This window comes from Neofelis nebulosa, chromosome 4, assembly GCF_028018385.1.
Source record: "Neofelis nebulosa isolate mNeoNeb1 chromosome 4, mNeoNeb1.pri, whole genome shotgun sequence".
Taxonomy (NCBI): Eukaryota; Metazoa; Chordata; class Mammalia; order Carnivora; family Felidae; genus Neofelis; species Neofelis nebulosa.
The window spans coordinates 73960211-73986859 of NC_080785.1; the positions used below are offsets into that span (position 1 = coordinate 73960211).

General features: G+C 36.3%; 1 protein-coding gene across 3 annotated transcripts in view; it reads right to left on the bottom strand.

Annotated features, from left to right (window-relative positions):
• Nucleotides 1-276: 276 nt before the first annotated feature.
• Nucleotides 277-26649, bottom strand: part of ANKIB1 (ankyrin repeat and IBR domain containing 1) — a 144789-nt gene continuing 118416 nt past the window's right edge. For 2 of the 3 annotated variants that reach the window (XM_058725115.1, XM_058725116.1), the window contains exons 11-20: nt 24311-24441; nt 15656-15790; nt 14636-14722; nt 14483-14549; nt 11967-12112; nt 10770-10948; nt 9898-9949; nt 5719-5833; nt 3757-3890; nt 277-3415 (exon numbers count right to left, since the gene is read on the bottom strand). In XM_058725115.1, coding sequence (XP_058581098.1) covers nt 2675-3415; nt 3757-3890; nt 5719-5833; nt 9898-9949; nt 10770-10948; nt 11967-12112; nt 14483-14549; nt 14636-14722; nt 15656-15790; nt 24311-24441 — 1787 coding nt within the window. In that variant the 3' untranslated portion in view covers nt 277-2674. The remainder of the gene's footprint in view (nt 3416-3756; nt 3891-5718; nt 5834-9897; nt 9950-10769; nt 10949-11966; nt 12113-14482; nt 14550-14635; nt 14723-15655; nt 15791-24310; nt 24442-26649) is intronic. The other variant, XM_058725117.1, reaches the window with a different exon arrangement.

Consider the following 26649-nt stretch of genomic DNA (forward strand, 5'->3'; position numbering starts at 1 on the left):
GATTTCAAGGAAAAATCCTAACACTTTTCTCCTGAAAGTGATGAAAATAAAAGCACTGAAGTCACAATGTTTTAACACATTGTCATGCAGTGTTTCAGAGTTTATCTTTGGGGTATAAAATAGTAAGTGGGCTAGTGTAAAAAATATTATGCACTAATTAGTTACATGTAAGAACCAAATTAATCCCAATTTTTTTGGAGAGAATTTAATTTGAAGAAAATCAGCTTCCTGACTTGGTTAAAACAAAGACTATAATGTAATGAGACAAAAGTGAAGTAGTTTAAGTAATAAATGTTTAATCAAAGAATTTTACATATTAACAGCATTCATTTGGCCAAACATCTACACGTTTGTAGAATCCTACTGTATATAAAGTGGGAATGTATCAAGTATAGACTATGAAAGTGCAAATAACAAGTCAAGGTTAGAGTAATTTTTTTTTTTTACATTATAAAATTAACTTGTTTACAAAATAGGCTTTGCCAAACTTTATTTCTGAACTGTAAAGTCAATGACTGTGTTGTTTTTAAAATATGTACCAAGGAAATACAAATTGAATAATGATCATTTTTCATGCTCAGGAGATAGCACAGAAACAAAGGGTACTGCACAAGGCGCAAGGAACCAGAACCCATCACATACACTGTCTTCACACAGAGCACTCTTTCTCACCTTATTGCAGCTTCGCAAGATGCCTCAATGTGATACAAAGACTCTTTCTATTGAAAAGTTACAACTCCGTCTAAAAACTGATTGGTGTTGATATTTTTAATCCAAAATAAATTTGTAAAAAAATCCTTTAATGGACTGTTTCAGTTGAATATACAGTAATACACTGTAGACAAAGTCAGTATTTTCCCCAACTAATTTACTGGGGATTGATATCACTGTTTCTGAAGACCGGGGAAATAAAAGCTAATGTGGACCTTTGATATCCATGGCCTAGGAGCGATTCACACACAGTTTATTCTAAGGGAACCCGGGGAATATTAAGAACTCTAATAGAGTGTCCTAGCCATATGAATTCCAAGTACAAGAGTTTCAGAAACAGGTTTTGGAGGAAAAAAAACCGTAATCACAACTCACATGGATATCCATACTAATGTAACCTTTTACCCAGCCCAGGACTTGCCTGTACAAACTCAGTACTGAAATTTTGGTATCTGTAGATTTCTGGTAAGAATCTGGCAAAACATTAAATGGAGTGTTGCATATCTATTTTGTTTATGTTACGCTAGTTTTGATAATATGTAAGTAAAACAGCCATTCCAACAGTTTACTCTAGTTTTAATTACACACTGTATCACTGTATCTTAATTACAACTAAGACCAGTATTTTCTTCACAGTAAGACACTGATAACTAGGAAGTTGATTTTTTTTCAACACTAAACAGTAATCACACAGCAAATGAGTATTGTGCAATAGAACAAACACATGTCAGCATTTGCTATTTAGGCAAACAAACCGATTGAACATTTAGTTGTTACATTTACTGTAAAGGCAAGGCCATGGGTGGTTTTATGGAGGTCTTTGCAATTCATAGCATAGTTATTTCAGAAGAGACACTGAAATTTCAATTACTCACTTATTTAACTGGCAACTATCCATTTAGTTAGGCAAAGGCACGGTAACATGTTGCGCAGGATGTTTCATTGAAATTTTTTAATAATTGTGGGATTTACTATAACTCATGAAAACTCCACTTTTTTTCTATTTTATAAAACACCATTAAAAGTAATTGCACCCATTAGTAATTAGAATGCACTGTAAAAGTGTGAAAACAAAGAACTATGATTGCACTTCCAATAAAGTGTCTCTTAAAATACAGCACCGCTGTTGCTAATCAACTGTATTTTAATATTAAAATAAACTGTTTTTAACAGCAGCATTAGGTTTAGTTAACTTAAGCTACAGGCTACATTTATTTAAATGCAGTCTCCATGGCAACAAAAGCCCATTATATTCTGGTACCAAGTGGCACCTTTAACTCCCGAGAAGGCTGAGACTACTCTGGAGCCCTCTAGGACACTACACACCTAAACGCCTTGTTAGTGCACGAGTCAGTTTGGCACAAGTGGACTGGAAATAGACATGAAAAGAAATCTTTGATTCATGTGAATATTAAAACTACACCGTGGTAGACGTAGCACTAAAGAGATGCCTTGGATACCTCAATTCACACCGCTCAGACAAAAAGGAATAAAGTTATAGAAGAGCACAGAGATCGAGGAACAACATGTTATTAGATCTGTCCAAAATAACTTCTAAAATGAAGAAAACTTTTTTCTTTAAAAGAGGAAAAAAACCACCCAAGGATTAGGGAGTAAGCCTTTAATTTAAACATTCAATTTAAGTATCGCTGACTTTAGGCTAAACAGAGGACTGCATTTTCTCACAATGTGGAATCTAGCCTATTTATTCCATTTGTGTTTCTCTTACTCTTCTTTTTTGTCAGCACAAAGGGGAAAAGCTATCCAATTAAATACAAAAGAAATTCCCTCTAAGGTAAAAATCAGAAATGAAGCTACCATTCAAGGGAACTCCTTCGTATTCAATACTAATGTCAGTGGTTTATAATTGAGTTGGAATTAAGTGGATCAAGTCTCTACAAAGCATACTCCACTAGAATACCATCTGTACCTGTGATTCATTTAGAGCCCAGAGGTGTGCAGTTCACACTAAATGTACTTGTTCAAGCCAGTCACTTGAGGTCTGAGGTGTTTGGCTTGAAGCATCTGAACCATCCCCATTGTTGGCTGCTTCATTACTACTAATGCCAGCTTGAGATGCTGCTTCCCCAGCCAGAGTATTTTCTTCCAAAGGATTTTCTTCTTCTATTTGGGTTCCTCTACCTTCACTGACCATGGCATCTTGAAACACTGAATCTTCTGGTGGCACCAGCTCCACATCCCTCTTACCTTCTGATTCATCTTTGACACAGGGGAGCTGGGGATCTGCACTGATTTCTGTAACTGCTGGAGGAATCAGGGCGATACTCTGAGGATTCATGTCATGAAACCAAGCCATGATGTTGCCAAGAAGATTGTCATTGATGTTGGCATCCTGGCCAGCTGAGTCAGGGTCACTGGATGAGGGATAGAATTCACTTCTCGCCTCACTGAGAGGGTGTGAACTCAGAGTGTCAGTTGAAAATGGGTCACTCTCTGCTCCTAATCTCATGAGGCTGTCACCAAGTTCCAACAGCTCAGAGCTGCTCAGTGCAGCCCGAGGGCTATCTGTGTTCCTGGGGACCGAGTCTAGTCTGGAAGGTAAAGAGGTGCCTATCGCTCCTAAGGATGCTTCATTATTGAGGAAGTCTCTATTTTCCTCATCAATGGCCAGCCCGGATTCTTGCAATGACAACTGTATTGCAAGAAGTATATTGGGATCATCTTCATCCAAGGAACTCAGAGCCTGAGGCAACAGAAAGTTAAATCACTTTAAAATTTAAAAGGAAAAATTATTTAACCTAATGAAGTTTACCAACTATTCTTTCACCAGATAAATAATACTACCTCTATTTATACAGAATTATTGCTTTATCTACTCAAATCTTAATTTTTTCCTTGTCCATGCTAAAGAGAAAAAAATTCCTTAAGATAACTCTGACATTTAGGAATCTTTTCCTGTAGTACATCTCTGAAACAAAGATTTTTAATGAAAGGAAGAAAAAGAGCAATAAAGTAAAAATAGGAAGTCAGGCTAAACAGAGAAAGAGCAAAAACAGGAACAATGAGGCTGCCCACAAAGGCTACCTGAAGAGAGTCCTGGTTTTCAGAGCGACTGGCAGGGGTGTAGTCACGCAGGGAAGAGCTGTGCAGCACGCTCATAGATGCGGAACTTACCACAGAGGCACCCGGCCTGCGGCCACTGCCACCATCTGGGATGTCTGTTTCAAAGCAAGTGGAACCAGAGACAATTCAGTCATACAAGATTTCACACATGTTTTTTGCACTTATTTTTTTAATTTTTATGTTAGCAAGCAGGGGAGAGGGGCAGAGGGACAGAGAGGGAGAATCTTAAGCAGACTCCACACTCAGCGCAGAGCCCAATGCGGGGCTCAATCCCACAACCATGGGATCATGAGCCAAAATCAAGAGTCGGAAGCTTGGGGCGCCTGGGTGGCTCAGTAGATTCAATGTCCAACTCTTGATCTCTGCTCAGATCATGATCTCACATTGGGTTTGAGCCCCATGGTGGTGGGCTCTGTGCTGACAGGGTGCAGCCTGCTTCAGATTCTGTGTCTTCCCCTCTCTGCCCCTACCAGGTGCATGCCCATGTGCTGTCTCTTTGAAAATATATAAATAAGCTTAAAAAAAAAAAAAAAAAAAGTCAGATGCTCAGTGGACTGAGCCATCCTGGAACCCCGACACATCTTTTTATTTTAGTCAATAATTTGTCTTTCAGTGCTGGTGAAAGCCTGTGTTCACATGTTCACTTAATCTTTCAGAGATTCTCCTCCCTATATGTCTCATCAAAATATATCTAATATTACCACTTCAAACACGATTGCTCTTTACGTTTTTGTTTGCATTACATATGGTTCTATTCATAAATGCAAGTGCTACCACCACTCTTGTTTTCTTAAGCAATAACAAAGGTATTTTAGTTTTCAAAGTTCTTAAAACTAAAGAATTTTGGAATTACAATAGCCTGAAGAACAAATCTTTAGGTTCATTGATCCTGATTTATTAAATATGATCTGCTGACATAAGAATTTGAAGATTTTCCATTAAGAATTTAACATTTAAAAGTTGATAATCAAAATAATTGATTTCTAGAGGTGCCTGGGTGGCTCAGTCGGTTAAGTGTCTGACTTTGGTTCAGGTCATGATCTCACAGTTTATGAGTTCAAGCCCTGCATAGGGGCTCTGTGCTGACAGCTCAGAGCCTGAAGCCTGCCTTGGATTCTGTGTCTCCCTCTCTCTCCCTGCCCCTCCCCTGCTCACATACTCCTTCTCTCTCTCAAAAATAAACATTAAAAAATAAATTTTAAATGATTTCAGAAATTTTCTTTTAAAGAATGTTAACGGGAGAAGTGAAGCTAGGAGGAAAATATTCCATGAACACAGTAACTGATCAACAGCTACAATTTATTAAGTGCTCTCTAGGTGTTACTAGTGCTTAATTAAGGGTTTTATACACATTATCTCATTTAATGCTCACAATGAGCCCACAATGTGGCACTGTTTTTATTGCTTCTTAAAATGAGGAGACTAAATCTTAGAGAAGTTAAGTCAACCTGACTGAAGTCTTACACTGATACATAGAGAAGGGGTCATGAATGCAGGTTCCAGCTGACTCCACAGCCCATGTTCTTTTTTTTTTTTTTTAATGTTTATTTATTTTTGAAAGAGACCGTGGGCGAGCAAGTGCAAGTGGGAGAGGGGCAAAGAGAGAGGGAGACACAGAATCTGAAACAGGCTCCAGGCTCTGAGCTGTCAGCACAGAGCCCAATGCGGTGCACAAACCCACGGGTTGTAAGATCATGATCTGAGCCAAAGTCGGATGCTTAACCAACTGAGCCACCCAGATGCCACTCCACCGCCCATGTTCTTAACCTCTTTGGTTTTATGTATCCTGTGACATTCAAAGCATCTGCATATTGATTATATATCTACACTACAAACTATTTCACAAACATTTAAATTTGCCAGTTTTAAGAATAAATTCAAGAGAACTAAAAAGACTAAAACCGAGCCAACTTAAGAGCTTACCTAAAGTGCTTTCACTCGGCTCATCAGGGTCTGGAGGGTTACTGAGCAGACTGTGCACATCTCCTCGACGGCGTTGTTGTCTGTGCCTCCTCCGATACTGAAATTCAGCATATTCCTGCATAAACCAAAGGTTATAAAATACAGAAGAGCATGCAATTTTTTTTAATGCAAATAAAACACACACTTTTTTTCCAGGAAAAAAGAATGTGTGATTTTATATACATATAAAGTCACTTGGCATTAACGAAAGAAACTTCAGGTTTTGCCATGCCAAGGAAACAGAAAAGGTAAAATGGAAAAAGAAAAATTTTAAATAGTCATTACAACTGCCTGGATAAATTGGGAATACTTGCAAGCTCCAATGCCAGGGCAGAACTGAGCCTTTTTCATATGCCTGGGTCTTGTTACATAATGTTTAACACCATAACGATTTTGCTAATATGTTAGGCTTTTATTAATATAAGCTAGGCTCTTGGAGGTCTGGTTTTTAAAAAGTGACTGTGATATATGCAACAGAAAGGGGGAAAGAAAAAAGTGTACACTACCAATTGCTTATCAGACTATGAGATTTTGCATTCCTTGGGACTACAACATATCATACTCACAAGTTAAATGATTAAAAGAAAAATGTGAAATTAGCTTTAAAATAAGATGTTACTTGGCTTCCTTCCTATATTAGTTAATATGTGGGGCTATCTACAACACAGGCAGAGGGCATATGGGAAGGATGAAGGTATGGGTGGAGGCAGAACCTGGGACCACCTGCTACTATCTGGGTATACACATACTTTTCCAGGTTTTAGTGACGGAAGAGATTAAAAGAGAGGCCAGTGTGCATGACACTAGCACAAATAGGCTGATTTTGAGAATCATTATAGAATCTTTCAGTGATAAACACAAATATACTCAGGTTTATGATCATCCTGGTTACCCTAGGATATTCAATATGTTTACGTTGTGAAAGTACTAGAATAAAAACAAAGACAAGTTTTTACATCATAAATAATACTTTCACATCACACTACTCTGGTTAAATTTATTTAAACTCCATTTATGTAAACAAGCAGTTGGACTCCAATATGAAATGGGAGGCATCCTACCAGGTTAGAAACCAAGAAAGATCCTACAGGTTCTCAGAGGGATTATTTAGGTTCTTTAAAATTTACTGCTGAGCTGCGGTATGAGTTCTTCCTTTGCTGGAGGCCCATGATCCCAAACTGGATAACTATTATGTGTCATCATGGTTCACTAGACCACTGAGGAACACTGCATTTCTTAGCCAAAGATGGCATGAAAATTTTATTTCAGTTCAAGGTTTATATTTAAGGACAATTTGCTTCCTTTGTACACTCAAATACAGTACAAAAAGTTATTCTGAATTAATAAACTATTAGTTTAGTTACTATTACTATTAGTTAGTAATAGTAAACTATTACTAATCACATAATACACATATTTCCAATTTAAGAAAACTAAAATTTGGGTTAAAAACAACCATAAAAGAGGGGTGCCTGGGTGGCTCAGTGGGTTAAGCATCGAGTTCGGCTCAGGTCATGATCTCACAGTTCGTGGGTTGGAGCCCCGTGTCAGGCTCTGTGCTGTCAGCTCAGAGCCCGGAGCCTGCTTCAGATTCTGTGTGTCCCTCTCTCTCAAAAATAAATAAAACATGAAAAAACATTTTTTAAAAACAACCATAAAAGAAACTTGTTATAATTACTCTGATGGTAAACCCAATAGCATTCTCTCATGATGCAACAGGCTTAAAAAAATTGATCTCATAAAATTAAACCTATCTGAAAATTTCTAAGAATTCCTAGATTTTTATATAAGCATATGAAAAAGCTTTAGTTGTACTCCAAAAGGTTGAAGAGTGTTAAGGTTACAGACAAGACTGAGAAATTTTAAGATTTATAGGAGAAAAAGCTGCTAGGAGCTTTTTGTTGAGCACTAATTTATTGAGCACCAAATTTATCAGTGACTTAAAGAGATGCTTTAATCCTTCTAGAACTTCCATGGTGTAGATACTGTCATCCATATTTTACAGATGAGAAATTAAGGAAGAATGGGGAGCCTAACGTGTAATAAGTTCCAGAGCTAGACCTTGAATTCAGGTGTCCCTCAGACTTTAACACTATGCTCTTTCCTCTGGGCTCCACTGCCTTTAAAGTGGTACAAAATACTTATGATTGTCACTGACTCAATTTAATTAAAAAAGGAGAAAGATGGAATTAACTTGACTGAAAAAATATAAATTCAACCTAAAAGTCTATTGAAGTTTGGTAACATTAATTTTTTTTTTTTCCAAAGTATATATGAAGGCAAAGAGCTAATTTTTAAAGATATTATTTTGGCAGTTACTTGATAGTCAGAATTTTAGAGTTTCACACTGTAGAGTAATTCTTTAGACTTGCAATAAGGTTTACATAAAAGCTTGGTGTTTCAATGTGTCAAAGACTTTAAAGAAAAATAAAAGTAGTTAAAAAAATTCTTATAAAACTTATGAACACATAAAAATAAATTTAAGAAGGAAATGTTACTTATACTTTCATAATTGTCAATCTCTGGAGAACAAGAGCTCGATAATTTTATTCATAAATATTCACATGTGAGGTAGCAAGCTTTCCTGTTTTTTACAAAATGAATCTGTGCCAGTCACATTAGTAGGTCCTCAATATTCAAGGACAAATATTTAGGATTCCTAAAGTTACTGTCAGAGCTAGAAGCTACAAGAGATGTGTACATGACTATGAGTACATTGGTAAAGGTTTTATTTTTGCTCAAATAAAGCTAAATTGTTTTCTACCTTGAAATACTGAAATCTTTAGTACTCTTTTTTTCATAACTGAAGCATGTTTTTCATGCTTTTAGGTAGAAATTTTCCATAACATCCTCAAAGCTGTAATAGAATAAGCATAGCATAGAAAAAGGTTGATAATTTATTTTATAACAGTTTCAGTAATATATTAAAGTCTTTATGCAATTTAAGTGAATTAAAAATTTTCCATATCAGAGCTCAAAGCACAAATTGTTTTCTCAAGTCAGTATTTTCTTAGATATATCTACCAATACAACAGGCCACAAGGTGATTGCAAGTATCCTCAGTAGCTGAAAAGACAAAGTATCTGTTTTAAATAATCCACAGTCATTTCTAGATAATTTCATTCTCCTTCAGTTGAAGACAACAAATGGGCTATAAATTATAAGGTTTCACTGTTTGTCCTGCTCCCTTCTAAGAACTAAGTTAAAAGGTTATTGTAACATAAACACCAGATAGTATACTGTTTTAAAGAATAAGGAAGGAGAGACAGAAGTAGAGATAACTGCTAAAACCATTTAAAATCAGACTCAACAGGAACAGTGGCAATTTAAATCTCAGAAAATAGCAATGTGATTAAGATTTTCACTCTATCTTATTTGTGGGAATTGCTACTTGTAGTGTTTGTATTTTAGACTGCATTTTATTTATTTACTTTTAAAGATTTTATTTTTAGGCAATATCTACACTCAACGCAGGGCTTGAACGCATGACCCCGAGACCAAGAACTAATAAAGTTCTTGGTGACTGAGCCAGTCAGGCACCCCCTAGACTATTTGTATCTTAAAATCTATCAATAACAACTAAAAAAAAAACAAAAACAAAAAAAAAATCAAGACAAAAACAACCAAGAAGAGGGTGAAAATCTTAAAGAGCAGAAAGCAACTAAGCAAAGCATTTTTTCTGCATAAACATTATTAATGTCAAGTTTCCACCTTAGAAACTGATTTATAAATCAATTCAATCAGGTTGTTGCAGTAACTTAAAAAAATAGACTGTGCAGGTTTTTCATAGATTCAGACTGAAACAAGATTATGACAAAAAATGCATTTCTAATAAAATTTATACTCATTAACCAATTTGAAAATACACTCCAAAATATATGCTATATGTTAGCCTTAATTGTGACTGTTCAGTAATTACAAATAATAAAAAGGGGGATGCATTTAACAATGTGATGATAATCCAATACCACAAATGGCTAAATGCAGGCTCTGCTGAGGCATTTTTATTATATAAGAAAGAGAAAACATTGCCAACGATCTCAGTAGGATTTAGAATAGATAAGGGTGGAAATGCAAGCAAGATATCACTAAGGAAAAATATAATTAAAAAACGAAACAAAACCCCCGCAAAACAATTACCTCAGGTGATGCAAATCCTAAATATTCCCAATCCCATGTTCCACCAGCAAAGCTACAAAGAAATTGGACATACCATTTGATTTATTATCAGCACTACAAAGTATGAACAATCAGACCCTTGCCCATTGAACATTATTTTTAATTCCTCTGCTTGCAACTTGCTTAACCAAAGTACACCAACTACTGAATTAAAATGATCTTTCAATTATTTCTTTCAAATTCTAATTGTTTGTGTAAAATAGTATAAAAATAAAAATCATCATGTTATAACAGTATTTTATGATTGCTTCTATTTTTATGTGTTTATGTAAAAATAGGGTCAAAGGAATTTCTAATGAGTATAATTGTTATGAATAAGAAAACATGCTTTAATTTATAGTGGCAGAAATAGTGTAAGTATCTGAAACAACCAAAACTCAGCTGTTCTTTATTGGATGAATATGAATCACTTAAATTATTAATATGAGATTTCTAATTTCTTCATAAGCTCTTACATAAAAATATAAGTATGACTATAACAAGTTGGCAAGGCTTTCAACTTTGACACTGTAAGATGTTTATGACTATCCTATCACTACATACATTACATATTTGAAGTGATGCATTAGAATACTCTGAATTATGAGTTCAATGAAGTGTGAAATTAACCTAATTTATTCCAAGAAACTACACAATGACAAAAAATGAAAAAAAAAAAAAGAAATAGTTCTGTGGGTGGAAATCACCAAAAAGAAGTTAACATGCTTTTATCAGCTATCCATATTTAAGTATAAGTAACTTCCAGGAATATAAACCCTAGTTAGATAAAAAATAAACCTGGTGGCATTTGTGGCTGGGGCTAGGATAATTTCCACAGTGTGCATCTTTTTTACCTGCGCCTTGGAGCTTCTGGTGAGTCTGCAGGAGCAACTCCCCGAGCCACAGATGCCAGGAATTCTTGTCTCTTCTGCTGTACAAGGCATGCTGCCTTGATGATCTTGTGGCGGGGTGTACGAAGGTAAGGCCTATTGACTTTTTGGGCAAGGTCTTCAGTGACCATTTCTAGGTCTGTCTATGGTTAAGAGAGAAAAAAGAAGGATTATAGGCTGAGTACGTTAGTCAATTGCAAATCCATGGTCTATCTGGTTTCTCAGTTAAATCTAACTCTTTTGAAGTCAGAAATTAATCCAAATTATAAAATAACTTCCTATTTGACACATACTTCTTTTTTACAAATTTCACAAAAATAGCCCTCATTTGATAGACATTTATAACAATGTAGAATGGTATGGATTACAAAGACATAGTATACCAGCTGTCTACAGGAAATTTATCATTTGTCTATGTGAAAAAAAAAACGAGTAAATTTCAAGGCACTACACATGCAAACACATGACTGCGTAGTGTAGATGTAGACCAAATGTAAATGCTGAAGGAATCTGAGGCAAGGCAAGACCCCTGTGATCTGGGGTTAGGTCTGAAAGGCTTCATGGAGAAAATTAATATCAAGCTTTTAAAAGAAATGTAGGATATACGTTAGTAGACAGCAGTTCAAAGGGGTGACATGAAAATTGTAGCAAGAGAAGAAAGTTTGGTGGATTAAAAAAAAAGAATGTACAATGAAGTTGGTTAGCCACAGTGATGTCACTTGGCTTAGGTGTTTTTGTTTTTAAATGCTGTAACTTTTTCAATTGGACTTTTAATATAAACTGGTAAATAGCAACTTTCCCATCTAGTATGTAATGTGGTTTCATCTTTGAAGATAAAATTTCTAATTACATAATCAGAATTAGGCCATATTTCAACATCAGCCAGTGTAAAACAAACAAATAAATGTGGTAGGAAATGTTTGCTCAGTCAATAGCTCAGAATTGACTCAGATCTTACAGTGGCAAATTTAAATACAAAAAAATTTCAGTTTATTACTGGTTAACTTTTCCTTTATTTAAAAACCATTCTAAAAATGAAAACAAAATTGTTTACTGGTCACACCCAAATAAGATAAAACTTAGTTACATGGTTGAAAAAGGACAAAATCTGTTTTTTTTATAATTACTGCATTTAAATTTAATTTTAAAAAGATATCTTACTTGCATGAGTTCAAAAATTTCTTTCTTTGTGCTTTTAGGTTCTAAGAAAAATCCATATGGATAAGAACACTTGAGAATGCGTCGAGTTTTTAAGAGCACATGAACTGCATCTTCAATGAAAGTGGTATCTGGACAGCCTCCTTCAGCTATAAAGTAAATCAGGCACAGTGAAAAAAAAAAACTGTTTTGCAAATATGCTGTTATACTATTAAATGACTGAGTTTTCTTAAAAAAACACTCACAACAAAGGATCTCTGGGAAGAAACTGAAGTAGCTGTATGATAATAATAATTTGGACGACTAAAAACCTACACAAAACATTCATGTGTGGCTTGTATACATTTATAAATGAAGCACACACTGCAGCCACCTAGGAGCACTAATGGCAATCATGAAGGAATGTGTACACGAAGTCTGGATTCTGTTCTTACCCTGTTGGTTAAACAAATCTAGCTTTAGGTCAACTCCTCTTCGCTATGTTTTTCAGGTTATCTTTACTGAAACTTTGCTGATTAAGAGATAGGGGCACCTGGGTGGTTCAGTCAGTTCAGCGTCCGACTTCTGTTCAGGTCATGATCTCACAGTTCACGAGTTCGAGCCCTGTGTTGGGCTCTGTGCAGACAACTCAGAGCCTGGAACCTGTTTTGGGTTCTGTGTCTCCCTCTCTCTTTGGCCCTCTCCCGCTCATACTCTGTCTCTGTCTCTCTCTCTCTCTCTCAGAAATAAATAAAACATTAAAAAATTAAAAAGGAGTTGAAAACAAAGGCGGGTGGTGTCTGGCTGGCTCAATCCGAACAGTCCAAGACTCTTGATCTTGGGGTCATGAGTTTGAGCCCCACATTAGGTGTACAGATTACTAATACAAATAAACTAAAAAAACAAAAAGGAATTAAATGCCCTGGTAAGTTGTTTGCTAGGAAAAAAAAAATAGCCTAATTATGATTATGCTTCTGCAAAAAAAAACATTGTAAGAAAAAGATATTATGGAGGGACAACTAGAAAACTAATGCTAGTAAATAAAATATATCAAGGAGAGAAAGAAAGGGAGGAAGACTGAGGAAAACAGGAGATGAAACTGCCTTAATACTGAGACTATTCCTTTTCCAAGTATCATTATAACATTCTAGCTTTCTCCTTTAACTGCAAATAAAGGGAAACTAAGCAGTAGAATCTAGATTCATAAGTACTTTTAAAAATAAGATTATTCTGCATGCCCGTGGAAAGAAATTACATGTGTACGTACACACACTGATATATACAGACTATTCCAAAATACCTACCCTAGAAGAGGGATCTGAACTAAGATGTAAAAAAGGAAAAACAAAACAAACACCATCCCCCACTATGACATGTGTGAGAAGTATGTGAAGGTTTGTTTCTTAAACCTTTCCAATTCTTACATCATTTAATGTATCTTATTATGTTGTCTAGAACCACCGGAAGGTTCAATATAAGCAGTAATTCACACCTACAGATATTTACTAAATGTTTGCTATGTGTCAGGCATTGTTGTAAGTATTAGGGACAGCCTCAAAGAGACAAAAATCCTTGTTTGAAGAAATGTAGAATGTGTGAGGGTTTTGTCCCTTCAATTTTCACTATGGACAGTACCTCAAGAGTTTGATAATGGCAATATAGTTACATCATTACCAAAGTCTAAAAACGTAATTAACAAGGAGATAAAGCTGCTACTGATACTTTTTCTCCTACTCTAATTTATTTAATTTATGCTTATTATCTTAATTAGGGAATTACCCTCATGAAAAGGGGCTTTTTATAAACTAGAGCAAATACAATTACAATTGCATTTTTAGGCTGAAAACCTTTCATATATAAGTTATGATTATATTAAAAATATGACTTTAAAACAAATATGGTAGAACCTATGCTCTGTGTGGTCATTGTGAGATATTATATTTTAATGATGCAAACAATTCTTAATCCAATTTAGGAATTTTTTTGGATTTCCATCTTAGGATCTGTAAGTCAGCCCTATCACGTCTTTGCTTTTAGACTCCGATGTGCATTATTTATCAGTGAGATGATTTCTCCCAAAATTGTACTTGACTTCCATCCCATTAGGCACTCTGCTAAATTTTCTCAAGAAACTTTGGGATTTCAGTCACACTACAGTTGGGGGGGGGGGGCATGTGAATCTTGCTCTTTTGACTATATCAAGGATGCTTTTTAGGCCCTTTTAGGGCCCATCCACTGTTTCTGATATTGTAGAACATTAGCAGTGGTGCAGAGGAAGCAAAACTATAATGTATGTTTATCTGCTAATAGCACAGGCTACATTAAGAGGAGCATATAAGGTAGTCTGGGTAGAAAATCTAATTACAGGGGACTCAGCTGCTGAGATGCACTCTGGGCTTCAGAGAACTCTAAGCAGTACCAGAATGAGCTAATGGAGATCATGTTTTCCTTGAAGGGCCTTAACCTCCTACCAATTAAGTGACTTAAGCATGGAAAAGGCTATTTTATATTAATTATCACACATACCACTTATAACTTACTTTCTTTGAGAGCTCTACTCAATTGCTCCATCTTTTCTTTGGCTGTTTTAAGAAGGCGTTGTTCTAACTAAAGGAATAGAAATACATAATTTATATAATTTTATTTATTTACAACAGTATAATTCAGAGCATTTGAAATGATTTGGGACATACCTGATAGCTATGCTCATGGTTTTTAAATCTTGTATAATAGTGCATAAATCTGTCAAGTTCCTGAAATCGTTTGTGTTTTTTCTCAGCCTAGGAAACAAAAGTCCATAAATGACTTTTATAAATAAAATACTAGCTATTAAGATTGGGGACTTTTGTCACTTAAAATTTTTATTAGTAATAGGTAATTGTGCACACCGATTTGCTGATTATTTTATTGAGAGAAATCTCAATTTTATTGAGAGTACATTTTTAAGGCTACCAGAACAAAGTCTTGCATTTGTATTCTCTGTGATAAACCATTGAATCTATGATCCCAGAATGTAAGGCAAAGATGCCTCTCGAGACCTTCATTTATCAGATCTTCGATGTTTTACTACGTTGCTTGTTGCTATGGGCTGAACTGTCTCCCCCCAAAATTCATGTTGAAGCCTTAACCTCCAATGTGACTGACTGGATTTGAAGACAGGGCCTATGTATGAGGTGATCATTAGGGTGGGGCTTTAATCCAGTAGAATTAGTGCTCTAATAAGAAAAGAAAGAGACACCAGAGGTTTCTCTCTCTCCATACTACGTGAGGACATAGCAAAAAGAGAGCCAGCCCTCTGCAAGCCAGGAAGAGAGTCAACTACCAGAAATCGAATTGGCAGGAATCTTGAACTAGGCTCCAGAACTGTGAGAAATACCTTTCTGTTATTTAAGCCACTCACTTTATGGTATTTTGTTATGGCAGCCAAGCAAAGAGATTTATTATATGCTATAACATAATACTGTATTGTTGACATTATGCTAAAACTGTTAAGTCATTACAGAGACAGGGATATCTGAGACTTATCTCTACCAATATATAAAAAAAAGGAATATTAAAAAAAAAAAGCTCTCAAGTTGATAGACCTATTGTGTTTAAATTAAAGGCTACTATAAAGGCCTCATTATAACAAAGGTAGGAAAAGAAGAAATGCAAAATACTTGCAATGGTATTAAGTGGCTTAGCCAGAGGCCTTAATTTAAACAGTTGTTTACCTCCACAGTCATTTCCTTGGATTGCTCCTCCACATGTTGAATGACTTCATAGCGAGTACATCTGTAATAACCTCCTGTGGAAGAACTATGTTTTTTCCATTCTTCTAGGCAAATCCAGCAAAAGTCATACTTGCACTTCAAAAGAAAACATATATGCAAACATCACCCTGTGTTAAGATGCAAATTGTTTTCTGATTTCAATCAACCACTTTGTAGAGATTAAACAATTCTGCCTCTGTGACCAGGAATAAATCTTCATAAAGACATGCCATGTTTTTCAATGTGTCCTCTGGGAACCTCATCTGCACTATGAAAGATGTGGGGGTAGTTCAAAATTCCTGCTGATGAGGATAAATGAAAAAGTAAATCATAATATTATGAAGTAGTATCAAGGAATCTTTAAAAATAACAATAGGAGGGGTGCCTGGGTGGGTCAGTAGGTTAAGCGTCTGACTTTGGCTCAGGTCATGAACTCGCTTTCATGAGTTCGAGCCCCACGTCAGGTTCTGTGCTGACAGATCAGAGCCTGGAGACTGCTTCTGACTCTGTGTCTCCCTCTCTCTCTGACCCTCCCCTGCTTGTGCGTGCTCTCTCTCTCTCTCAAAAATAAAGATTTTAAAAAATTAAAAAAATATATCAATAGGATATTCTTTCCCAGTGATAAAGACAGATACAATATTTAATATTTGATTTTTCCAGTGCATGGTAGTCTTACTTTGGTCTCTGAAGCTTTACCAGTCTTCATCAGAAGTTGTTCTGATGACTTTGACAAATTGGTTTTGAAACCAGAAACAAGTTTGAAAGGTTTCTAAGTAGGAGGACTGATATAAAACCTGTTTCTCATTTTTAAGAAAATTTCACTTTCTTAATTACCAAAATTAGCAGATAATGCCAAAAATATGAGAATCCCAGTATGAAAATACATCCTTTTTAAATGCTTACAGATTGGGGGTCAGAAAGATCTTCTCATTTTAAGTCTGTTTTCTTCTGGCACTTTTTTTTTTTTTAAACAGTTAAATATTGGAGCTGTTCAGAATTTATCTGGGTATACTGTATACAGTATGGATTCAACTTTCTTTTCCACACAGCTACCCAGTTATTTCAATTCTATTTACTGAACAGTTCATGTTTCTCCACTGATTGGAGATCCTCCTTTATGTAATATATACTAAATTCCCACATATCTGTGTCTATTTTCTGGGCTTTCTGTTTCTAGATTAATCTCTAGATTCATGTCCCACCACCATGATGAGCTTTTACAACAGGCTTAGTATCTGACAAGGCTAGTTCCTCCTTAATGTTATTTTTCAGAGTTCTCCTAGCTGTTCTTGCTTTGTTTCTCCATGTGAACTTTTGAATTAGCTTATCTAGATACAGAAACAAAACCTGCTGGTATTTTTGTTTGGAATTTTTCTATCCAACAACTTCATTACCTTTCCAATTATCATCTTTTGTGTCCTACACAAAAGGGGGTCTTAAGGTTTTCTTCATATAAGTTTTGTGTACTTCTTAAGTTTCTTTCTAGATAAATGAGATTTTCCTTTTTAGTTTATATTCTATTTGGATGTTTTTGGTACACATGAAGGCTATTGCTTTCTGCATATTAATTTTCTACTCTAATTTACTGAATTTTGTTAGTAGTTTTTAAATTAATTCTTGTGGGTTTTCTGCAATCTGCAAAAAAAATTTTTTTATCACTTCATTTCTAATTTTTACATCTCTGATTTCTTCCTATTGTCTAAATATGTTGACTGGTATCACCAGTCCAAGTTAATACTATTTGAACAACTCCTTATCTTGTTCTTGATTTTAGTGAGAGTACCTCTAGTATTTCCCATTAAATATCATGCTAACTTTTGGACTGAAGTAGATTTATTTTTATCACACTAAGGAAGAGTCCATCTATACCTATTTCTTTGAGTGTCTTAATAAAGAATGGTTGTTGATTTTTTTGTCAAATGCCCTTTTGGCACCTATAGAACATATATCTGGTTTTTCTCTTTGGATCTACTAATAAGACAAGGTATAGCAATTGCTCTTAAAAAGCAATAGCTTAAAAAAAAATTTTTTTTGGATGTTTATTTATTTTTGAATGTTTATTTATTTTTGAAGGAGAGAAAGAGCTTTAGGGGAGGGGCAGAGAGAGAGGAAGACACAGAATCAGAAGCAGGCTCCAGGCTCCAAGCTGTCAGTACAGAGCCCGAGGTGGGTCTCAAACCCGTAAACCATGACCTGAGCCGAAGTTGGAGGCACAACCGACTGAGCCACCCAGGTGCCCATCATTTTATTTTTTAATGTTTGTTTATTTTTGAGAGAGAGAAACAAAGTATGAGTGGGGGAGGGGCAGAGAGAGGGAGGCCCAGAATTGAAGCAGGCTCCAGGCTCTAAGCTGTCAGCACAGAGCCTGACATGGGGCTGGAACTCACCCACAGTGAGATCATGACCCGAGCCGAAGTCAGACGCTTAACTAACTGGGCCACCCAGGCACCCCCAGCAATAGCTTTTTATTTAATTTTTTTTTTTCAACGTTTTTAATTTACTTTTGGGACAGAGAGAGACACAGCATGAACGGGGGAGGGGCAGAGAGAGAGAGGGAGACACAGAATCGGAAACAGGCTCCAGGCTCCGAGCCATCAGCCCAAAGCCTGACGCGGGGCTCGAACTCACGGACCGCGAGATCGTGACCTGGCTGAAGTCAGACGCTTAACCGACTGCGCCACCCAGGCGCCCCAGCAATAGCTTTTTAAATACCGAACCATTCTTGTATTCCGGAAATAAACCTCATGTGGTCAATTACTTCTTTTTTTATAAAACAAAATTTTCTAATTGAGATATAGTTAACAATTATATTAATGTTTTCTGCTGGATTATATTTGCTAAGATTCCCCCCTCTAATATCTTATTTAGGACTTATGCATTATTGTTCATAAGTAAGACTGATCTATAACTTTCTTTTAATATTTATAATCTTGTCAAGTGTTGATATCAAGGTTCTCACTTTATAGTAATTTGAAAGTTTTCATTTTTTAAAAATGTTTATTTTTGAGAAAGAGAGAGACAGAATGTGAGTGGGGGAGGGGCAGAGAGAGAGAGGGAGCCACAGAATCTGAAGCAGGCTCCAGGCTCCAGCTGTAAGCACAGAGCGCCACACAGGGCTGGAACCCACTAACAGTGAGATCCTGCACGACCTGAGCCAAAGTCAGATGCTTAACTGAGCCACCCAGGCGCCCCTCATTTTTTTTTTTTTTTAAACAACTCCCAGAAATAGTTTAAGTCACAATAGAATTGCCTGTTCTTTAAAGGTTTGATAAAATTCTATTGTGAAACTGTTAGGGCCTATTGCTTTAAAGGGGGGAGATTGCTGAAAAACTTTGTTTTCTATGGAAATAAGTTTGTTTGGGTATTTCTTCTAGGTTCAGTTTTAATAAATTACACTTTCTTAGAAAATCAATCCATTCCACTCCAGGGCGCCTGGGTGGCTCAGTTGGTTAAGTGTCCGACTTTGGCTCAGGTCATGATCTTGCAGTTTGTGAGGTCAAGGCCCACATTGGGCTCTGTGCTTGACAGCTCATACCCTGAAGCCTGCTTCTGATTCTGTGTCTCCCTCTCTCTATGACCCTGCTCTGCTCACGCTGTCTCTCAAAAGTAAAAATAAACATTAAAAAAAAAAAAAATCAATCCATCCAAATTCAAGTTTGCTTTATTTATTGATTAGTCCCCTTAATTCTTATATCATGTTTTTGAACTCCCTTATCTTCATTTTTTTCTTATGTAAGCTTAATGGTTTATCTTATCTTAAAAAAAAAACAAAATATTTTTTGGATTTATTAGTTGTATTGTTTTTCAGTTTTTAAGTCACTGATTTCTGCTTAAAAAAATCCTTCCTCCTGGTAGTCTCCAAGTTTATTGTTTTTCTAATTTTTAAAGTCATATGCTTAAATCATTCCTTATTTTGTATTGCTTTAATAAGGCTAGGGGACATTTCTGAGCAGTGCTTTAGATATAGGTACTCAGGTTCTGATAAAGTAATATTTTCATTATCCTAGTTTTCTATATATGCTTTAATTCCCACTTTTACAATTTTTTTTTTTTTTTTTTTTACTCAGGAGTTGAGAGATTTAAATTTTCCAAATGGAAAGGCCTTTTGTACCTTTATTACTAATTTCTTTTTTTTCCTTTTTTAAATTAACTTTTAAAAAAAATTTTTTAAAATTTACATCCAAATTAGCATATAGTACAACAATGATTTCAGGACTAGATTCTCCAGTGCCCCTTACCCATTTAGCCCATCCCCCTCCCACAACCTCTCCAGTAATCCTCAGTTTGTTCTCCATGTTTCTGAGTCTCTTCTGTTTTGTCTCCCTCCCTGTTTCTATACGATTTTTGTTCCCCTTCCCTTATGTTCATCTGTTTTGTCTCTTAAAGTCCTCATATAAGTGAAGTCATATGATTTTTGTCTTTCTGTGACTAATTTCACTCAGAATAATACCCTCCAGTTCCATCCACATAGTTGCAAATGGCAAGATTTCGTTCTTTTTGATTGCTGAGTAATACTCCATTGTAGATATATATATATATACATACCACATCTTCTTTATCCATTCATCCATCAATGCACATTTGGGCTCTTCCCATACTTTGGCTATTGTTGATAGTACTGTTATAAACATTGGGGTGCATGGGCCCCTTCAAACAGCATACCTGTATCCCTTGGATAAATGCCTGGTAGTGCAATTGCTGGGTCGTAGAGTAGTTCTACTTTTAGTTTTTTGAGGAACCTCCATACTGTTTTCCAGAGGGGCTGCACCAACTTGCATTCCCACCTTTATTACTAATTTCTATTTCATTCCATTATGATAAGAGAATGCTACTATTATTACTATTTGTATTTTCTGCAGTATTACTGAGATTTTCTTTGATGAACAATGGTCAATGTTTTTGCTAATGCTCTATGGATACTTGCAAAGATGGTGTAATCCATATTTTCAGGATATAGAGTTTGAATATACAGCAATCAGATATACCTTAGTAATTATGTTAAATCTTCTGTATCTTTACTAATTTTTTCTTTACCTGATAGGTCAAGAACACAGAAATGAAAGTCTCTGTATTCATCTAGCTCTTCACTAACATGCATTTACACAATAAATTGTGGATATCAAGGTTCTGAGAGTATGCAGGTTTTGTTGTTTGCTATTAGCAAACTCTGTGCCTAATTTGATACAAGTACCCTTCAGTACAGCTTTACTGATATCTCCAAATTAGTGGCAAAACTTTCTACAAAATAGCCAAATTTCATATTCTATTAGAAAAATAATACAGAACTTAAATAACTTTTATTTTTTAGTTGCAGCACATAGTTTTACAGACTCAGTTGAAGAAAATTACTGTAAGTGATTTAAAATGTGCGAGAATGCAAAACTTAAATAGTCTCCTAAAAATTATCTAAAAGGAAATGAATAAAAGTGGGTTTTTTCCTGAAATATACAAAACTATTTTTATAAGGCTAAATTTGTTATTCTGTTTTTAAAAAAATTTTTTTTAATGTTTATTTTTCAGATAGAGGCAGAGTGTGAGTGGGGAGGGGCATAGAGAGGAGACACAAAATATGAAGCAGGCTTCAGGCTCTGTGTTGTCAGCACAGAGCCCGATGTGGGTCTCGAACCCACGAACGGTGAGATCATGACCTGAGCCGAAGTCGGATGCTTAACTGACTGAGCCACCCAGGCGCCCCACTATTCTTCTAAGATGTTTAACAGTTTGATTCCAGAAAGTAAAAACTGTGCATTGCATCACAACACTGTGACATTAATAAAAGTAGACTATGACTGGGGCGCCTGGGTGGCGCAGTCGGTTAAGCGTCCGACTTCAGCCAGGTCACGATCTCGCGGTCCGTGAGTTCGAGCCCCGCGTCAGGCTCTGGGCTGATGGCTCGGAGCCTGGGGCCTGTTTCCGATTCTGTGTCTCCCTCTCTCTCTGCCCCTCCCCCGTTCATGCTCTGTCTCTCTCTGTCCCAAAAATAAATAAAAACGTTGAAAAAAAAAAAAAAAAAGTAGACTATGACTTAGTCATTATATTAGAGCATGGATTCAATTACACATGATCTATTGTTCCACCTTCACATTTAAATTTTTTTTTTTTTTTTTTTTTTTAACGTTCATTTTTGAGACAGAGAGAGACAGAGCATGAACGGGGTTGGGTCAGAGAGAGAGGGAGACACAGAATCTGAAACAGGCTCCAGGCTCTGAGCAGTCAGCACAGAGCCCGACGCGGGGCTTGAGCTCACAGACCGCGAGATCGTGACATGAGCCAAAGTCAGCCGCCCAACCGACTGCGCCACCCAGGCGCCCCTCCACCTTCACATTTAAAAAGAAAATTCTAGGGGCGCCTGGGTGGCGCAGTCGGTTAAGCGTCCGACTTCAGCCAAGTCACGATCTCGCGGTCCGTGAGTTCGAGCCCTGCGGCAGGCTCTGGGCTGATGGCTCGGAGCCTGGAGCCTGTTTCTGATTCTGTGTCTCCCTCTCTCTCTGCCCCTCCCCCATCCATGCTCTGTCTCTCTCTGTCCCAAAAATAAATTAAAAAACGTTGAAAAAAAAATTAAAAAAAAAAATTCTAAAAGTATAAAATTTTTCTGTAGCAAGGTTATTACTGTCTAGATGTCTTTCTTCTTCTGTGTCCTAAGAATTGTTAGTTTCTTTTGTTCAATGCAAATACTTTAGATGGTATATTAGACAAGACTATTACATTTACATAGTGTGCAAGTAAATGTTTCTTTTAAATGCAACAGAAGCTTAAGCAAAAAGCTGTTTAAGATAAAAAATCTTAAATCATTAGCCTGATGAATTCATGAAAATATTCACTCAATACGTATTTAGCAACTACTTACTACTGGTAGGTGTTTGAAGGAAATAAAGGTAATTATCGGATCTTGCCTCTTTACTGACTCTTTATTAGTAGCCCAACTGCTGATTTTTATGGTCAACCTGTATTTCTTTACACATCTATATAGTCTGTATCAGATTTTCTAAGAAAAAACTAATAATGGATATTGGAGAGAAGACCACAAATAAAATACTTTTGGCCTGACCAGCTGAACTAATAATAAGCACCTCTGAGCATTTTGCTCAGAACACTGTACTACATTTTTTTCTTCTTCCTTCTTAGGAAATCATTACTGTCTCACTAATACAACTAATTTATGTTAATTTTATAGTACTAATTAGCTTATAAAAATGATCTGGTAACTGCTATCATTTTTTATGTAATAATGATAATGATCATTAGCTTTAATATTAAAGCTCAAGTCATACTGGGGCTCTTGGGTGACTCAGTTGGTTAAACGCTGGACTCCTGATTTCAGCTCAGGTCATGATCTCATGGTTTATGGAATCGAGGCCTTGTTGCGTTGTCAGCTCTGAGCTGACAGTGCAGAACCTGCTTGGGATTCTATTTCCCCTTCTCTCTCTGCTCCTCTGCTGCTTGTGCTCTCTCTCTCTCAAAAATAAATCAATAAACTTAAAAATATATATTAAAAAAATCAAGTAATACTTAGAAGATATTGATGTATTTAATATTGGAATCTTCTGAACTATTTGGGTTTCTTTCGCAATGTAAATTAGAAAAGTTACATTATCCTCTCAATTTTAAATAATTATTTTTTATATACATGGAGCTTCCAATGAAAAGAAAAAAATTGGATATCATTATAATATAAAAACAAAAATGTTTATAAATTTGGCATGGATTAATAAAATATTTATTAACCTAATCCAGAGAATTTATTTTCAATATGGCAGTTTCTTTCTATGCAACTATGTCAGGAGGGTAGTCTTCCAAAAGTCATTATTTATATTAGTTATTTTTTGGTCAAGATCTTTGTTGGCATTTTCATTTCCATTATTTTTAAGTTTATTTATTTACTTTTGAGAGAGAAAGTGAGAGCATGAGCAGGGGAGGGGCAGAAATAAGGGAGGGGAGAGAGAGAATCCCAAACAGGCTCTATGCTGATTGTGTGAGCCTGACGTGGGGCTCAGTCCCATGAACCATGAGATCATGACCTGAACTGAAATCAAGAGTCGGACACTGAACTGACTGAGCCACCCAGATGCTGCAGCATTTTCAATACAGGAAATAATTACTTGTTTGACTGATGATTTCATTAGCAGACTTAAAGTCTGCCTACAATCTTAGGTACTTTTGTTACATAGCCACTTACACATAGACACCAAGATTTAGATTTGGACCTAGCGGAATTGCCTGGGTCCTGACTTGGGCTTTGAAACTAAGCTGTGTGCTCAAAAGCCAGCTTTGTAAGAGTTCTCTATATAAAGTAGCACTTTATCATTTAATATTATTATTTATATACAGGCAAAACTCTCAAAATAATCACTAGGAGAGATGATTAGCAGGGAAAGATTCAGGCATTTTTGATCTTCTGGCCAAATATCACTGAATCCTTAACCTATTTTTAACATTCATCATGAGTATAAAATTTAGTAGTATAAAGCAATACTTATGTCATTCAACAAAGAATATAGAATTTAATCTGCTAGAATCCATCTGAAACCCAGCAACATTTTTATGCTTGTTTCTTCTTTGGATTAACAGATTAAGATTCTAACAGTAAAGCATGCGAAATCCTCTTTAACTTCTTACCTTGGCACACTGCATGTGATTGCATCCCTCATTCTTCTGTATCGGAGACTTACAGTTAGCACAAGGCTTGGAGTTTGTTAACAACCAGAGACAATTGGCAGCATCCTCATAAGCTTCACTAACTCCTACAACTTTAGGATATTAAGCACAAACACAATATACATGATTTAGTGTATAACTTCAGAGGGAACCTCCCCCTACCCCCTGTGAAAGTGTTCTTTGTAGGGTGTCTCTAAGTTTTAACCACGTATTTTTCTTTTTTTTAAATGTTTATTTATTTTTGAGAGAAAGAGAGACAGAGCACAAGTAGGGGAGGGGCAGAGAGAGGGAGACACAGAATCTGAAGCAGGCTCCAGGCTCCAAGCTGTCAACACAGAGCCCGATGCGGGGATTGAACTCAAGAACCAGGAGATCATGACCTGAGCTGAAGTTGGACGTTTAGCTGACTAAGCCACCCAGGCGCCCCAAACCATGTATTTACTTTCTTATTAGGATCTATGGCAAAGTTTTAAAACTGCTTTATTCTGAATAGCAGGATTATAGGATAAGGAGGTTATTCCAAAAGCTTGATATATGAAATATGATTTAAAGATTTCTTTCTAAAGTTGTGTTCAAATAAATTGGGGAAGAAAAAACCCATTTTAAAAAAGCAACATATTACTGTCTGTTTAAAATAACTATTATAAAAAGAATGGCCTCTAGACCATAATTTCTTGTGGGTCAGTTGTAAACATAATGACCAGATACTTTTCACCATAGTAAAAAACATGAAAGTTATATTGAAATATCAATATTTTTATCCATGAAAACTTCAGATAAACTAAAAATGAATCCCATGTGACATGTCTAAAACTAAACTTATCATTTCCCCTAAACCTGCCTCTTTCTCTATTCCCTGTCCTAGTAAATGATATGATCATCAACTCAGAGTCAATCCAGGAAGACCATGATTTTGGACACCCTCCTTTCCCTCACCTGCCACATTCCATTGTTTCTACCTCTTTCTCTTTGTTTATGTCTCCTCTCAATTCCCACTGCTTACTGCTTTAACTAAAGTACTCCACACCTCTTGCCTAGACAATTAAAACACACAAAAAAACAATCTATTTCCCTGGCTCCTTCTTCTGCCCCCGACTTCTACTATACTGCCTACACAGTGATCTTTTAAAAATACAAATTGCTTTTTGGGGTACCTGGGTGGCTCAATTGGTTAAGCGTCCAACTCTTGATTTTGGCTCAAGTCATGATCTCACAGTTCCTGAGATAAAGCCCTTACATTGGGCTCTGTGTTGATAGTGTGGAGCCTGCTTGGGATTCTCTCTCTCTCTCTCTCTCTCTCTCTGCCCCTCTCCCACTTGTGTGTGTGCTCTCAAAATAAATAAATGTCAAAAAAAAAAAAAACAACAAGTCTCCTTTAAATCTTTAAGATGCTCCCCACTGACTGCAAGATAAAATAAAACTGCTTTAGCAAAAAATGCAAAGTCCTTCATGATTTGGCTGCTGTCTACCTGGCAAGCTTCTCCTACCCTCTAACCCCACACTAATCTTCTATTCTTCATCTGAAACTCAATTTATTCTACTTTGATTTGAGATCTGCAGTCTTACGGAATGTCATGGTTTTTAAAGATTCTAAATCTTACATTTTATGTTTTATAACCAACACCCCTCCCAGCACCCCAAGAGGAGAGTTAGGAGCTAGAGAGAGTTGCAGATGCACAATTAAAAAATCATTTTTTTCCTCCCTGTCAGTATGAAGTTTGTTTTGTTTTCTAGCTCTAAGTGCACAGGGAAGCTCTACCTTTTCTTTCCTGAAAAAGATGTCCAAAACTCACTTTGACATCAGTGCACATGGCCCATCCAATCAAGGCCCTGAGTACATGCAGCCACTCCCAGAAGGGTGGGGTAGTTAGTGTACCGTTAAAAGCAGGTGAGAAATCAGACTCTTTGAGTTTTGAAGTTTAAAAGGAAAAATTACCCAACCCTAGAGAGGGAAGGGAGACAAAGGTTTGGGCTGGCTGACCTCTGGGATGTGACTCAGTATATGAACTGGAAGAGCTGAGCACTATGATTAGCCCTTCGATGGAGCTTAGCAGTGGAGGAGTGGGGCTGTCTTGCTGCAAGGAACCCCAAGTGCCTACCTACTTACGTTTGTTCAACAACAGAACAGCAGCTACTGCTGGACTATGAAGCACTGTTTTTCAATTTCACCACATAGCAAAGTGAGACAATAACAACAATGAACAGACCAGACTCCACTCCAGTACTAAACCCACTTGGTAGAAGATGGTTTGATTAGGGTGTTGCTACAGAGAACTCTCAGTTAATTTAGTGGAGAACAG